This window comes from Sorex fumeus, unplaced genomic scaffold (assembly GCF_029834395.1).
Source record: "Sorex fumeus unplaced genomic scaffold, SorFum_2.1 ptg000098l, whole genome shotgun sequence".
In the NCBI taxonomy this organism is placed as follows: Eukaryota; Metazoa; Chordata; class Mammalia; order Eulipotyphla; family Soricidae; genus Sorex; species Sorex fumeus.
Window position 1 is genome coordinate 28,631,333 of NW_026606155.1, and position 17,973 is coordinate 28,649,305.

The 17,973-nt window shown below is 35.4% G+C and overlaps 1 protein-coding gene across 19 annotated transcripts in view; it reads right to left on the reverse strand.

The window, feature by feature from the left end:
- The window catches only part of GPHN (gephyrin), a 475,981-nt gene that overhangs the window by 191,372 nt on the left and 266,636 nt on the right, over positions 1 to 17,973 (reverse strand). For all 19 annotated transcript variants that reach the window (XM_056133389.1, XM_056133387.1, XM_056133400.1 and 16 more), the window contains one exon: positions 4,542 to 4,676. In XM_056133389.1, coding sequence (XP_055989364.1) covers positions 4,542 to 4,676 — 135 coding nt within the window. The remainder of the gene's footprint in view (positions 1 to 4,541; positions 4,677 to 17,973) is intronic.

A 17,973-nucleotide genomic window follows, 5' to 3' on the forward strand; every position in this document is an offset into this window, starting at 1 on the left:
ATATCCCAAAGACGGAGCTGTTAATTTTATACAAAAGCAAACATTCTTTTATGTTCAGCTGATCTTTTGATCTACATTAGTGTTCATTTTCTTTACTGTCTGTTGACTACATATGTAGAAGTCATACATTTCTAAATTTCATCAACATGATGTAGACATACCAATGTTATGTATCAGAAAAAATAAGAAGCTTTATGTTTAGTGTAGCTTTGCTGATGGTGCTTATGCACCTAAAAGTAGTGGAAAAACTTAAATTGTAAAATCTGATTAGTGTTTTATGTTGGATAGAATTTTAACAACTTCTTGAGATACTCCAGATACTCCATAATTTGAAATCAATTAAATAGCTTTCACATAATCACCTGTTGTTCACAAAGAAAAGTGGTGAGAAAAAAAGTAACTTCACTAGAAGGAAATTTCAGAGGGAACATTATTCTGAGACTGAATCAATAATGACATTTTTAGTGTAAAGGAAATCACATTGCCAGACATACACATTAAATATTACAAGCTAAGAAAATAGTTAATTTTTCCAGATTCTTATATTTTGTCTTAGGTATAGAATTTTCATCATATACATAGCAGATACAACAAATTTTAAGATAGCATAATAAAACTCATTAGCTTCTTACCCAAAGATATTTGTTATGTTGCTTAGTGGACATAACAGAAACTTATGGAGAAGTTATCATTCTGTACTTTGTTTAAATATAAGTTTAAGATTAGTATATTCAGTAATTTAGAATATCCCCCCCCATTGGTCATTATTTTCTTCTTCAGCATCCTGATTTCTAATGAGACTCACGCTCACCTTAAAACAGAATTTATTTGTCATTGAATTAATATTTTAACTAGTCATTTTTGCATATTATGACCCCTTCAGAACCTGAGTCTTCTAGATGTTGCCTTTAAAAGAAGACTTTTTTGAAAATAGAATCAACATACTATCTGACTTCCTTGGTGTGTCACTATTTTTATTTAGTTTAATATAATTCAAAAAACTAAAATTTATTCTTAAAAGATTCCTTGCAATCTTATCATAAGAAGTGTGAAAATACTAATCATTTCATTCAGATTTTATTAAAAGAAAATTAAGAGAGGGCTAAGGGGTTAGTTCAGTGATGGAACACATGATTTTGCATGCAACAAGATCCCAAATTGATACCCAGCGCGCGCGCGCGCGCACACACACACACACACACACACACGAAAAAAAAAGTTGTCTTCAATAGATTGTGATGGCTATACCAAAAAGGAATTCCAAACTTGGTATATTTTACAGATCTTGTTCTCACCATATTTAGAGAATCTTAAGGATCACAACACAATCTAGGATATTATATTGCAGTGAACACTCATATGTAAAATGTAAATTAAAAAAATGTTTAACTGTATAGTTGCTAACTTAAGGAAATTAGATGCACACATGAAAATGGGTAGGATGTCCAGCAGACAAATATTGTTCAGGAAAAAGATACAGAGGAAAAGATAGAAACTGTTACCTTTGAATCACAATTTGATTATTGAATCCTTTTGTGTTTTCACAAAACTTTTGTTAAACACTTCTGATGGTTATTCCCAGAGTAATATTTATTCCTACTGATAAAATCATAGCACTCATTCTTAATTTTATTTTGTATCTGCCCATTTTTAAAGGCAAAACCAATGTATGCTTGCTCAACACTGTATACAATATCAGGAATCGCCTATTAAATCAATAAACCCTATTGGGGAGGTAAAAGTGATCAGTTTCATCATAGACACAAAGTTCAGGAAAGTTGAATAGCTTGTTTAATGTTTTAAAATAATTAAGCATGGAAGTAAGCATTTGAATCTAACCTGCTATTAGCATGTGTCTCTTTTCTAGTCATGATCATTCAAAATTAGCACTGTGATTCTATCATAAAGAAAATGGATCTTTATGTATATTTTGCACATGACTGTAATTTAATATCAAACACCAAAGAGCGACTTCTATAGCACTTGGCCAGAACTAGTATATGTGAATTAAATTGCAAATATAACCAAGATGCTGTACTGATACCCATAAAAAGTTGTATTATAATTTTATACTGAATATATTGTTTAGATATCATACATATTTCACAGAGAATATATTAAAAATCAAAATATATTACCTCTTCTTTCTTTTACCCTCAATACTTGTTTTTTCTTTCCATTTCTTAATATGGTTAATATAATCATTTGTCAATGTCTCAAATTAGAAATCTGAAAATCATTTTCACTTATCGGCTAAAGAGTTTCATGAAATAAAATTAAAACAAATTTTTAATTTTAATTAGCTCACACAGAACTAATTTAAATGCTAAATTTTGTGGTCTTGAAATCTGACTCAGGAGGCAAAGGAAAAAAAATTTCATTAAATATAAAATGTAAAATTAGCTTTTTAAATAAGTGCATTAGGTTTTTAATGTACCAATGAAAAGTTTCAGCCCAAAGGTTCTTGAATGATCACAACTGCATGCCAACTACTACCTTTAAAGTGGTTATCATTGCTCAACATAATTCCCAAACCCTTACCTAGAATAGTAGCATATATTTTGCTCTTACTCACTGCTCGTGCCCCTGGAAAAATGTTATTCTTTCAAAGAGGCTTTATAACTGAGGTTTTCCTTCTATCATTTTCTATCACCTTTTTAGTTTTTTCTTAGCATGAAATTCAATACTACTTTAAGTTATTGTGCAATTTTAGTGACTTTTTGTATCTCTATTCTAATAGGTTATATCATCTGACCTATAAACTCTTTGCTTAATTTCTCAGTGATATAATTGCATGTTGCTTAGATTCAATTAAGCAGTCCTATGAGTCTTTTAACATATTAATTTGAATTTATTTGTTGTTTTTAAAAAATCAATACTAAAACTATTTTATTATATAAGTATTTTGATTAAACACTAAAAGCTTAATTTAAAATTTATACTGAAGTACTATTTAAACTTTGAGGTATACTTTCTGGTGCTACTAAAAATTATCTGAACAAAACAGAATCTTATTCCTAGATGAAAATACAGAAAAAAATTCTAGAAAAAAACATACTCAAATAGAATTTATCAGCATCTTGCTTTTCTAAGTGTTATTTAAGGAAAATAATCAAGATAAGGGACAATAATCAGAAGCAGACCATGTGCCTTGCATGAATGAGACTTGATTTAATTCCCTGACAAAAGTTGACTTTTTATAAAGATTTTATGTGAGCAAATTTGGAAATATCAAGTGAATTTTAAAAACTATACTTGATAGTCTAGTTAAAATGTCATTATGAAGTTTCAAAAAGGCCCAAGAACAGTATTTTATTAAATTTATATTAATATATAGTTCAATGTATACTAATTTTTAAACATAACTGAATGTAATGATCAACATATGTTATTAAGTAAAAGATTTCTGTTTTAGATAGTTCTGTATTACCAACATTTAGGTCTTACACTGTGTGGTAAGTTAACAGACATTAACAGTTGATTTAACTTCTAGTTATTGCCAGACTTTATGAGCCCATTTTGATATAAGTTAAAAAAAGAATATATTTAGTAATATTCTTGAATATATTATTGAGAAGATTGCACCATGGAAGATAAAAGCAATTATATTACTTACACCAGAACTGTTCAAGACCATTTCTATTTAAATTGAATTAAAACATTCATAGAAAAGTTGGAATTGCTGGAAACAACTATATGTTCTTAAATTTGATAGAGAAAAAAAATTTTGTAAAACTGTCATATCACCAGACTAAATCTAGTGTAAGGTCTCATCTATGACACCACATTTTATTAATAAATAATAAGAAAAAATTATTCAATCTTTTGGTGACAACACTGAAACTACCACATATAAAACTTGAAAGCACAAATGACTAACTTAGCTAGGGAATGAACATTCCAGGAGAGAGCATAACGGTGATAATTAATTTGACAGTTAATCAAGCTCATATATGAAGACTGTGGTGGAAAGTAAATTTCTAACCCCCTTTTACCAATATATGATCTAGTATTTGGGGAAAATAACAAAAAATAAAGATCAATACACTTTCTATCTCTCCCAAAGTTTGGCATTAAAACTTTCTAATGGATTAATAATATTTTTTTCCAAATCTTAGGCAGCAGCATTCCAAGTTGAATATACTTGAAAAAAATTGGAATGATACTAGAGGAGGGAGCTACCCCAGTCTGAATAAGTTAAAACAACCTGGTTTTTGACATTATTTTATTATGCTGTTCCCTACCCCATAGTACATTTACCTTCCACATAAAGAGCTTAAAAAAAATCTACATGAAGAAACAGAAGTTACAAAAAGTGATACCTAGAGCTGTGATGTGGAAATAGACATTTTTAATGAAATTGCTATTTTCCTACTGTTGGCCTAATATGACTATGAAACAAGAGATGGTAACTACCTTACACACTCATTTTTCATTGTATTATCTTGCATGCAACCAAACCTTGGTAAGCAGAGGGGAATACTAATTCTTCCCAGGTTCACATTGTAAACCAGATGTAAGGTGCCAAAGTATATACTTACTTTTGGTGTTGGGCAGGATGCTGTTGAAAGGCGAGATGTGGCCTGAGCACGAGGAGATTCTGAAGGAGTAGTGCTGAGGGAGGCTGTGTCTCGTGGGAGCACCTGAACACCACGAGAAATGATGGAGTCTGGAATCTGAACAAGGGGAACAACTATGGCTTAATTACTCTGAGAATACCAACAACATGTAAAATAAATATTCACACCTAACTTTAAAAAAAATGCCTGCTATCCTCACTATTCAGCTCTCATGGTTTTGATCTCATTTATCATTACATAGAAATACATCTAACAATTTGGGATAAAATATTAACCTATAGATTTGATATATTTTCAAATAGTTGGCTAAGCGAAACTTCGCAATACTTTTTTTGGATGAGATGCAGTAAAACATTATGAGAAGTAGCACTTAGTATTGTATACTGGCTATGACACTTAAACTCAGATATTTTCCATTTCAGATTCATTTTCCATGCTTCTTTATCTTCTCTGCTCCAAGAGGATCTGTAAATAGAATAAACAAGCTATTTTCTGATCTCTGACTTCCAATTGCATTCATCCTGTAGGAGTCACTGTCAAGAGACTACAGTATTAGAGGAAGGCAAGGTCTCGTATTATTACTATCTTAACTTCACTTACACCATGTCGATCAATTGGCTAAGGGGGCTGGAGCGATAGCAAAGTGGATAGGGCATTTGCATTGCATGCGGCCGACCCGGGTTCAATTCCGAGCATCCCGTATGGTCCCCTGAGCACCACCAGGAGTAATTCCTGAGTGCAGAGCTAGGAGTAATCCCTGTACCCCATGTACACTGGCAGGTATGACCCAAAAAGAAAAAAAAAGAGTTGGCTAAGACCATCATACTACCAGAAAGCTGTTGCTCATATTTCTTTTCTTTTCTGGATTGCATTAGCAGCTCCCTCCCCTCTGTCCCATTAGAACTAACAATATCAAAGATTTGTAATACTACTAGTCCCAATGCACTGAATTATGTCTTGTTTTCTGTAAACTCTCACTAAAAGCTTTGTAAATATCAGTTCCCTGTAAAACTCCTTTCCATTGTCCATGTAAGTATATTGTGGCTTTTGATGAGATTTTGATAGGTATATAGTTTTAAAATAACCTTTCCTTATTTGAAAAATAAGGAAAATGGTAGTCTATCCCACCAAATTATTAGTGAGCTGCAAATAAAATAATGGACATCAAATTCCTTAAAGAAGTAAATACTTAATAAACACTGGTGATTATTATTAAAATGATCAACAAAGTAAAGGCTGTTACATACTTACTTACTACTAAAATATATAAACATAAAATAATATGGATTATATTAAACTTATAATATTTATATTGATTATGATTTTTATTATCTTAGGCAAATCCATTTCATGTTCTGGATAGGTACAAATAGGCTAATAACTGGTCTTGTAATTCCCAAATGAAAACTAGACCACTTACAAGGTTTGTGTACAAGAAAGGAAATACACACAATAAAAGAACAAGTAAGGGCTCGAGATAAACTCAAAGGGCCACACAGCACATGCTTTGTATGCTGGAGCCTTGGGCTTGCTCTTTGGAACTGCATACAGTCCCAAGCAACTCCCAACCACCAAACCAGAATTGGTTCCCAGCACACAGTATGGTCCACCCCCTCTCCAAAGAATAAACAATTAAGATTCAACCAGCAAATATAAAACCATGCAAAATACGGAAACATCAGTTAGACTTCATTAGAATTAGAAAGAGAATAGAAAGATGTTCCTGATAATATAAATTATCTCTTTCTTACAAATGACAATACTATTTTCATAAAAGCTCTTTTATTTAGTATCCATAATTTTTTCAATGCCAATGATAGCACCACCACTTCAGGGCTTGAAAACTTGTGTTTTACCCCATAACTAGGCTAAAAAAGGCGAGACTTCTGAAAAAAATAGGGAAAAAAATTTACATATGTATATAAATGCAACAGTACATATGAGTCATATGCAATAGTGCATGAGTACTTTAATTTCAATATTTTCAGAAATGATGCAGGTAACTTAAATTTAGAAGAGTGCTATGTCGCCACTTATATTGAATAAAAAGATTGGAGAGAAAATCCAATATATATTTAAATCTAGTATCATATCATGGCAAGCTACCTGTGACGTATTCAATATGCCAAACACAGTAACAACAAGTCTCACAATGTTACTGGGCCTGCTCGAGCAAATCGATGAACAAGAGGTGGACAGTGACAGTGACAGTGATGATATCATGTTCTTTGATAACACTTTTATATGTAATATTTTAATCATCTATTTATCTGTTTTGAATTCATTTCTTAATGATGGGACATATTTTTCAACTATTCTACGTCCATTACCTAAAACAGCACCTATGCAAAGCAGTATTATTTTGTGATAGATATCTCTCAGATTCACATATGTATATATACATCTCTCTGTGAAAGAGAAATACAATTTATACTTACATATTATGTAAAAATATTACAAATCTATAGATTTATAATAAATTAGAATTAAAAGATTTCCAGTCATCAAAAGGCAAACTATGAAACAGTAATAGATATTCACTTTATGTAAAACTCATAAAAGCATAATTATCCAGAAAATGTACAAAAACTGAACAGGGGAAAAAAAACTCAATGAGGAAAAAATTGAGCAAATGACTTAATAAGGACTTCACAGAAGAGACTATCTGAATGGCTGATAAAACAGATGTTTACTCTCATTAATAACCAGGGAAAGAAAATTTATACTATTAAGATATCATTACTTATTATATTTGAAAAAATAAGTACTGATGATATGCAGAGGTAAGTTACGGAATAAGAAATAATTATCATTCTATTTTGAGAGCCACGCATTAATTTAACTACTCAAAAAATTTATAAAAGAAGATATATATAACTGAAAGCCAGCAAGTCTGTTCCTAAGTATATCACTGTCACTGTCCTTCCGTTGTTCATCGATTTGCTTGAGGGGGCCCAGTAAGGTCACCATTGTGAGACTTGTTGTTACTGAGTTTGGCATTTCGAATACATCACAGGTAGCTTGCCAAGCTTTGCCCTGCAGGCGAGATACTCTCAGTAACTTGCCAGGCTCTCCGAGAGGGGTGGAAGAATTGAACCCGCGTCAGCCGGGTCGGCCACATGCAAGGCAAATTCCCTACTGCTGTGCTATTGCTCCAGCCCTATATTATTTATAATAAAGCTACAAATTTAAATTATTCAAAAAATAAACACAGAGGCCGGAGAGAAAACACAGCATGTAAGGCATGGTGCATCCTACATGGTGCCCCAACCTGCCAGACAGATCCTGAGCGTTGCTAGGTGTAACCCCCAAAAAGAAAAAACTAAACTTTAAAAAACTATTAAAAAAACTATTAAAATATCCTGGCAAATAGACGACATGGTGCACAGGACATACTATCTTTCTCAGCCTGAAGAAGTAACAGTAGCATTGTAGTACAAATCAATTATAAAGTACACCACCTATGTCTAATAACAAGATGCTGTTTTTTCAAGTCAACCTAATTAAAAGAGACCCATTCAAGTTATACGCAAGTTAGAGAGATGCTCTCAATCCATCCAATAAAACAAGGGACAACTGATAAGAATGACAATAAGACTGGAGTTTTTTAAGAACAGCAAAAGACAAAGAAATGCTAGTAAATGACACAATAGGAGGACAAAATAGGATTTGTAAAACACTGACACTTGGCCTAAGATAGTACTTCCTAAGTATATACAGTCTAGAATTATACATACGTGAGAATCATGATGTACTGAACAAGAATGTTTGTAAAGGCAGTGTTCAGAATGTCTCCAAAATGGAAATACTACAAATAACTATCAAAGGGTGCTTTATATTCACCATTTCCTTTTCTCTAGCTCCATTTTTTCTCTCCACCTCTTGGATCATATTTCTACTCCATCAAATAAATAATTCTTTCTGAGGCAACCAAGAACCCATCTTGAAGGTGGGTGGGGTGGGAGAAATCTAAAATCAATGCTGATCTGGTTGTGAGTGTGGTAGAGAAACACTGAATGCACAAAATATTACTGCACTGTAGCACTGTCCTCCCATTGTTCATCAATTTGCTCAAGCAGGCACCAGTAACATCTCACAACAAATTGTGAGACTTGTTGTTACTGTTTTTGGCATATTAAATATGTCACGGGTAGCTTGCCAGGCTTTGCCCTGCGGGTGAGATACTCTTGGTAGCTTGCCGGGCTCTCCGAGAGGGGTGGAAGAATCGAACCTGGGTTGGCCACGTGCAAGGCAAACGTCCTACCCGCTGTGCTATGGCTTCAGCCCAAAACAATATTATAAATTACAGTGCCTAAATTACAAAAAAAAAAAAACATAGCTAGTTTTCAGTATCTGTTCCTTCCTCCTCCCACAAGGTTTACCCAATATATTCTCTTCATATGTTTTGTTTCCAAGATTCACTTATTTCTGTGGTTTCTACAATTATATTACTGAAATAATTTTGAAGCCTCACTCTCTAGCACATGTATCTTTAAAAGGAGGAAATTTTTTTCAAACTACATAATAAAATTGCAAAGAGATGATTGCCAATATTAACTAGATACACAATGATGGATGACAATTACATTGCCAATACTTATACCTATTTCCCAGTGCATTTATATTAATTTTCATCACCCTCCTATTTCCCACTTTTACTTCCACATTTTATCAAAAGAACCTTACTTCAAGAATAAAAGAATAGTAGTGTATATATCTTCTTTACCCACATGTCACCCCCAAATTTAAACATTTTACTCCATAATCTATTTTATATTTGTATTTATGTACTGATTTTCAGCTCTCATCCAACTCCAGGTTTTGCCAATATTTGTATTTTTTTAACTTCTTGAAAGTTTAAATCTATTTCTTGTTGCTGCATCTGAAAAGCAATCCTTCCTAAGGACAGAGGAATAGTTCAGCAGGAAGGGCACTTGCCCTGCATATGGCAACCCAGGTTTGATCCCTTCACTCCACAAGGTCCACTTAGCCCCAACAGAAGTGATTCCTGACCACAGAGCCAGAACTAAATTTTGAGCACCGCCTGGCGTGGTGCCAAAACAAATCAAAACAAATCAAAAGAGAAGCAATCCTTCCTGAGTAACATTAGTGAAAATGATACGGTAGAAAAGCCTCTAGTTCAACCCCCCCAACATAGAGGTGAATAAATTAGCACATATTGAGGGAATGAACTTTATTAGAAATACAAAAGTATGGGGGAGCAAGAAAGATAGTTCAGTAGGTAGGGGGTTTGCCTTGCATGTGGCTATCTGGGTTTAATCCTTGTTATCCCATATAGTCCACCGAGCACTGCTGGGAGTAATTTCTGAGTGCAGAACTAGGAGTAAAGGTGTGGCCCTAAAACAAAAATATAAAAAAATAAAGGTATTAAAATTACATGTCACTATCACAGTTCATCGATTTGCTCGAGCGGGCCCAGTAACGTCTCCAGCACGAGACTTGTTGTTACTGTGTTTGGCATATTGAATACGTCACGGGAAGCTTGCCAGGCTTTGCTGTGCAGGCCAGATACTCTCGGTAGCTTGCCGGGCTCTCCAAGAGGGGTGGAGGAATCGAACTCGGGTCGGCCATGCTGGCTGCATGCAAGGCAAACACCCTACCCGCTGTGCCATAGCTCCAGCACTAAAACTACATACAAAAATAAAAAGTTTATAGCATTCAGTGGACATCACACTAGACAGCTTAGTGATGGCCTTGAAAACACAGTTATGGTCTAAATAAAGGTTCTTAGCATCAAAAGGAGAATTAAAAAACAATCTTAAAAACTGTGACAGGTTGTTTCAACATCTAGCTTCCATCTCTAGGAAGAGATATTCAACGGACTAGACTTTATTTTCCTAGTAGGGGAATTTTTCCCAGAACTTAGGCAGCTAAACCAACAGGGAATATATATCAAAAAAATTTAAAGCAATTCTTTACAAACTAGTACTCATTTAAGAAAGCTGTAATGATGAGGTTGTTCAAAACACATATTCAATAAAAGACTCCATGAAAAAAAATTAAAGCAAATATATTAGATATGACAGTCTGGGAATGATATAGCAGGGGGAAAAATAATGAATTAATTGAAAAGTTTGCAAAGGCTAAATAATTAAAATGAGATACTTTGAGGTACAAGGTCTTTAAAAAGCCCTCTCAGTTTCCTGTGAATTCAGGTTATACTTAAGCCAAGTGTTGGGCTCATACTCAGAAAGTATTGAGAAGACCCTAAGTTTTCTCTTTTTGCTTAACTTCAGAATGAGCAATGTCTAGTTTTCAACTAAAAACTATAATGAATAAAAAAATGAAGATAATATGGTACACATAAAGAGAGAAATGGGAGAAACTGGAAACCTCACACATTGTTGTTGAATTTGTGAAATACTGTATTATTGTGAAGAAATTGGTCGCATATCCAAAGTTAAACAGAATTTTAATAAGACCCTTAATCTCCACTTTTGTTACTATAGGAAAAGTTTTATCTTTCACTCTTATAGTAAAGAGTAATTTATTGTTTAAAATATCACACCTTCTTTATCCAGTCATCTATAGAGAAGCATTTCAGTTACTTCCATATTTTGACTATCATAAGTAACATTGCAACAAACACTGGAGATGGTTATAATTTTCTTGCTACTATTTTCATACTCTCAGGATAAATACCCAAAATTAAAATTGTTGCACCATATGGTAGCTCTATCTTTAGTTTCATATGGAAGCAATAGAGCATTTTCTAAAGTGTTGACCCAATTTACATTCCAACTAACAATGCATTCAAGTTTCTTTCTTTCCACACTCTTCCCAACACTTTTGTTGATCTTTCATTTTGTTTTGGGGCCGTACTTAGCTTTTCTCAAGGCTTATTCAAGCTTCTGTACTCAGGGATCACTCCTGGTAGTGCTCGGGGACCATGTGTGGTGGCTGTGTGTGTGGCAATTGCCTAAATCCCCGTATTATCTTCACCCTTCACTATTTGATATAAATACTCTTACAGCTTTAGCACAATGTCTTGTATAACTTTTAATACTTAACAATTTTCTTAATAATATGGAAGCTGAAGCTGCCAATAGATAAAAATTAAAAGGTCTGCTTGAGATAAAATGAATGGAACAAAGTAATCATTATTGGAAAATAGTTTAAGCAGAAAGGACAGGTTTTGTGGGGTTTTTTTGGGAGGGTTCTTTTTGGGGGGGAGAGTTTTTAGGTCACACCCAGCCGTGCTCAAGGCTTATTTCTGGTTTGGTACTCAGGATCACTCTTGGAGGGTGGGGAGGGCCATATGGAGTTTTGGGGATCAAACTCGCATCAGCCATATAGCAAGGCAAGAACCTTAACTGTTGTTCCATCCTCATGGTTCCAGAAAGAACAAATGTTTAGCCTTAATGGTCTTATAAAAGAAGAAGCAAGAGGAGAGAATTAGGGAAATGAAGTGAAAAAGGTACAGTTCTGACAATTGCCGTTTGTTAATATATAAAGAAAAATCAGTGAGAGATAAACCAAGAGATTTGCCAGTAGTGGAGCTCTACCTAGAGAGAGCAGAATTAGTCAGTACAAATGATAAGGTAAAATGCCAAACTACTTCCAAATCTTATTTTTAAAGATTAATGTCACTTTATGGAACTAAAGCCATGGAGTAAACAATCTGTCCCAGTTGTTCTTAAATATTCTGCACATATTCAATGTAACTTCAGCTGCAAAGTATTAAACAACAGAATTTTCCTCATTAAAGGAAACTATGGGAATAACTACTTTCTAACAAATGTGCTGCTTCTACCTATCCTGCTTTTCTGTCCTAGAGACTGGGCAAATACTTCTATAGAAATGGAGGGTTATATTATTAAATTCACAATACAAAGCAACAGAAATCCCTTAGTTTTTTGAAATACAGTAAGACCAATGAAGTACATAAAAATATTTGTATTTTTTTCCCCCTTTGGGCTACCCCTGATAATGCTTGGAAGGATCATGCTTTTAGCTAGGGATCAAACCAAGGTCTGCTGCATGCAAAGCATGAAATTCAGTCCTTTGAACTATCTTCATAGCTCCAACATTTGTATTTTGATGCGAAGAAAATTCATAAGTGAATAAGTAATTCCCCTATGAACCATTTAACACTTAGTTGGTCTTTTCTGTTTATTTTAAAAGCAATATTTACATTTACATAAAAGCTGCACGATTTTTTTTCCTAAAAAGTTTAAGATGTAGCTTTTACTATCATTTAAATTGTGGTAACCAGTGAACAAATGTATAGCAACTAGAGTAAGCTTCCCACTGCAGTCACGTAGGAAGCAGTAGTGATGGTTTCATTAGCCACAATATGTTGGTCTGGGAAGGATTTTGAAATCCTTTTCCAGCCTAGTGCCTAGCTCCAATGTGTGTTCCCTTTTCCTAATAATGTCTCTATTAGAAGACCTTTAAGGTAGGCTGTGTTTTTCTAAAAATCCTAGTGTACATGAGCGTGCTTAAGTCAAATAAATATGATTACCCAGGAGTAAATATTATTTTGGAGTCAATTTACTTCCATGTTAGCATAGCATACTTCCATGTTAGCATAGCATCAACTGTATTCCTGTGTCTATACAAAAAGGACATTACTAAATAAACCACACAAATGACATAAAAGAAAGAGAAAAGTACTGTTCACTGTCCTCCCGTTGTTCATCAATTTTCTTGAGCAGGCACCAGTAACGTCTCCATTGTGAAACTTGTTAATGTTTTTGGAATATCGACACGGGGAGCTTGCCAGGCTCTGCAGTGCAGGCGGGATATTCTCGGGAGTTCGCCGGGCTCTCCGAGAGGGACAAAGGAATCAAACCCAGGTAGGCCGTGTGCAAGGCAAACGCCCTACCAGTTGTGCTATAGAATTATTAGTGTCTGGTGAAATTGGTTGTGCTTCAGTTGCACTGTTGTGGGAGTGGCTCAATAACGCTTAAGCTCTCATCATCACACACCACAGATACTGGCCCACATCCAAAAGAACAAAAGCAACCTGTGTTGGTGTGGATGTGGCGAGAAAGGGACTCTACTTCACTGCTGGTGGGAATGCCGACTGGTTCAGCCCTCTTGGAAAACAATATGGACCATTCTCAAAAAATTAGAAATTGAGCTCCCATTTGACCCAGAAATATCAACTCCTGGGAATATATCCCGGAGAGGCAAAAAAGTATAGTCGAAATGACATCTGCACTTCTATGTTATTGCTGCACCGTTCACAATAGCCAAAATCTGAAAAAAAACCCCCGAGTGCCTGAGAACAGATGACTGGTTAAAGAAACTTTGGTACAGCTACACAATGGACTACTACGCAGCTGTTAGAAAAGATGAAGTCATGAAATTTATATACAAGTGGTACTACATGGAAAGTATCAGGCTAAGTGAAATGAGTCAGAAAGAGAGGGACAGATATAGAAAGATTACATTCATCTGGGGAATATAAAGTATCAAAATCGGAGACTAACACCCAAGAATAGTCGAGTAAATACCAGGAGGTTTACTCCATGGCTTGGAGGCCAGCCGCACATACTAGGGGAAAAGGCAGCTCAGATAGAGAAGGGAACACTAAGCACTAAGTAAAGGGTGTTGGGAGGATCCTCCCAGGATGGGAGATGCATGCTGAAAGTAGATTACAGACCAAACATGATTGCCACTCAATGCCTCTTTTGCAAACCATAGCACCCAAAAGGAGAGAGAGAACAAAAGAGGACGCTCTGCCACAGAGGCGGGGGGGGGGGGGGGGATAGAGGGGATAGGGGGAGGGATACTGGGATCATTGGTGGTGGACAATGGGCACTGGTCAGGGATGGGTACTCGATCATTGTATAACTGAAACCCAAGCACAAAAATCTGTAAGTCTACAACTGTATCTCATGGTGTTTCACTAATAAAAATTAAAATAAAAAATAAACCTTAAGCTCCCTGCTTAAGAAACCCGTGAGAGCAGCAAGGACAACCCAGTGTTATCCAACATCCTAGTATGTAGTCATGTGTGCCTATAGAATCTGAATAATAAAAATTATATTATTTATGAATACTTAGATTCTTCGAAAAAATATGCAATATGTACCTTCCCAAGACTTTGGGAACTGAATTGTTGGAAAAATTTTAGTATAGAACTTGGGTTTTGTGAAATACTTGACAAGTCATTCAAAAAATTCCTGTGGATGAGAAAGAGAAAGTGAGTTCAGTTGCACAAAGAGAGAGGTATGTGTTAGCTGATTAAAAAATTATATCCAGTGTTTCTGGCAGTAAGTGAAATGGCCTAAAAGTATTCGATTTGTGACTGAATTAATGCACAGTTAATATATCTGCATGTGAGTTATAAATAACAAGTAATATACTGAATGACTATTACAGATGTTAGCTTCTTAAGCTGTGGGTAAAACTGAATTGGGATCTGGAAAATGTTGGCAACACTAAAAAGTTCTGAATGGACACTAAACAAAAACCAATCAAAATCAGTTGTGTAATGAATTTAAGGTTTTTATGGCAGTGCTTGCCCATGTTGTATTTCTCAGGTGTAAATGGGTTGTAAGTGCAAAAATCCAGATAAATATGTAAAAAAGTTTAAGAAGTTCTGCTAACGACAAAAAAAGATTACTAAGGGTGCGGTGCACATGCTTTGTAAGTCCTGAGTGTATTCACTGATACCACATGATGTCCGGGCACTGCTAGATGTAGCCCTGGAGACCCATGTGCACTCGGCATGCTGGTCCTGAGGAATGTTACATTACCAGGCTTTAGCACTGAACCATCTGGCCTAACCGTCTAACTGTATTTCAAAAGACTAAAGGGTTCCTTTGCCTTTGTTTTGTTAATTTAATAATAGAACACTCCTTCCTTTTTTTTCTCAGACTTGCTTTGATTATTCTGTGAGTTTAATGGTTCTATATAAATTTTATAAATATTTACTTTATATCCTGAAAAAAATCAGGGTGCTTTTTATAAAACCATTTGAAATTTCCCAGCAAACTCCTAGAAACTGCAAGAAAAAGCTTTTTCACCAGAGAAAAAATAAACAAAAGAAAAGTAGGTTTAACATATTTCAACTGTAAACTTCATTGTAAGATATAATATCAGAAAAGATGTGTGAGGGCTGGGGTAATAGTTCAAGGAGAAGCCCTAAATTCAATCTCTGGTACCACTGGGAACAAGCTTTAAACACTTATAGAGTAGTGTAACCCCAAACCCAAAACCACAACCTTCCAGCCCCAACAAAACAACAACAAAATCTAATCTATAAAAGCCCAGGCTGTTATAGATTAGATTTCTATAAGCAAAATGCGATTAAATATAACAATTCAGAAATTACATGCATACAGTACTCCAGCATTACATCTGTTCACCTGAATGTCCACTTCCCTCTGTCATCGTCTCTAGAATCTTTTCTCAACTATCCCCACCCCATATACTTAGACAAACTTTAACCATAAGAGCAAACTGATGTGTATGTGTATACATGTATACATATATATGTAAGTTAAGATGCTCTACGGCTGCAGACAATAAATAGTATGTCTATCTCTATTTCCAATTGATTTTTAAAGTAATTTATTGGCTTATGTAAATAAAAAATTCAAGAGTAGCTATAGTTAAACTGAGGCTTTGAGTGGCTTGATCACTGTGAAAGGATATAATATCATTTTCTTCTATTTCTTTTTTTTTCTTTTTTTATTAGTGAAACACCATGAGGTACAGTGGGAGATTTACAATTTTTTGTGCTTGGGTTTGATTATACAATGATCAAATACCCATCCCTCCACCAGTGCCCATTTTCCACCACCATGGATAATATCCCCCCCGCCACCCCCATCCCCCTATCCCCCCTGCCTCTGTGGCAGGGCAATCCCCTGTGTTCTCTCTCTCCTTTTGGGTGTTGTGGTCTGCAAAAGAGGCATTGAGTGGCAAACATGTTCAGTCCATAGTCTACTTTCGACATGCATCTCCCCTCCTGGGAGGATCCTCCAAACACCCTTTATTTGGTGTTCCCTTCTCTATCTGAGCTGCCCTTTCCTCTAGAATGCCCGACTGGCCCCTAAGCTATGGAGTAATCCTCCTGGTGCTGATCTCAGCTATTCTTGAGTATTAATCTCATATTTTGTTACTTTATATCCCCCAGATGAATGCAATTTTTCTATGTCTATCCCTCTCTTTCTGACTCATTTCGCTTAACATGATACTTTCCATGTTGTACCACTTGTACGTAAATTTCGTGACTTCATCTTTTCTAACAGCTACATAGTACTCCATTGTGTAGATGTACCAAAGTTTCTTTAACCAGTCATCTGTTCTTGGGCATTCAGGTTTCTTCCAGTTTCTGGCTATTGTAAAGAGTGCTGCAATGAGCAAACAAGTGCAGATGTCACTTCGACTATACATTTTTGCCTCTCTGGGATATATTCCCAGGAGTGGTATTGCTGGGTCAAATGGGAGCTCAATTTCTAATTTTTTGAGAATCGTCCATACTGTTTTCCAGAAGGGCTGAACCAGTCGACATTCCCACCAACAGTGAAGGAGTGTCCCTTTCTCGCCACATCCGCGCCAGCATCGGTTGCTTTTGTTCTTTTGAATGTGGGCCAGTCTCTGAGGTGTGAGATGGTATCTCATTGTGGTTTTGATCTGCATCTCCCTGATGATTAATGATGTAGAGCATTTTCTCATGTGCTTTTTTGCCATTCAGATTTCTTCTTTGAGAAAGTTTCTGTTCATTTCATTGCCCCATTTTTGGATGGGGTTGGATGTTTTCTTCTTGTGGAGTTTAACCAGTATTTTGTATATCCTGGATATCAACCCAGGATATGTGTATTTGTCAGATGTGTATTTGGCGAATATCCTTTCCCATTCTGTAGACTGTTTTTGTATTTTGGTCACTGTTTCTTTGGAGGTGCAGAAGCTTCTTAGTTTAAGATAGTCCCATTTATCTATCTCTGTTTTCACTTGCTCAGTCAGTGGTGTGGCATCTTTGAAGATACCATTAGCTTCAATGTCATGGAGGGTTTTGCCAACTTTGTCTTCAATGTACCTTATGGTTTCTGGTTTGATGTTGAGGTCTTTAATCCATTTTGATCTTACTTTTGTACATGGTGTTAGGCAGAGTTCTGAGCCCATTTTTTGCATGTAGCCGTCCAGTGATGCCAGCACAATTTGTTAAAGAGGCTCTCCTTACTCCACATTACTTGCACCTTTATCAAAGATTAGATGATCATATGATTGAGGGGAGATGTCAGTGTATTCAACCCTGTTCCATTGGTCTGCAGTTCTGCCTTTGTTTCAGTACCATGCTGTTTTAATTATTACTGCTTTGTAGTACAGTTTGAAGTTCGGGAGGTTGATTCCTCCCATTTTCTTTTTCCCAAGAATTGCTTTAGCTATTCATGGGGGCTTATTGTTCCATATA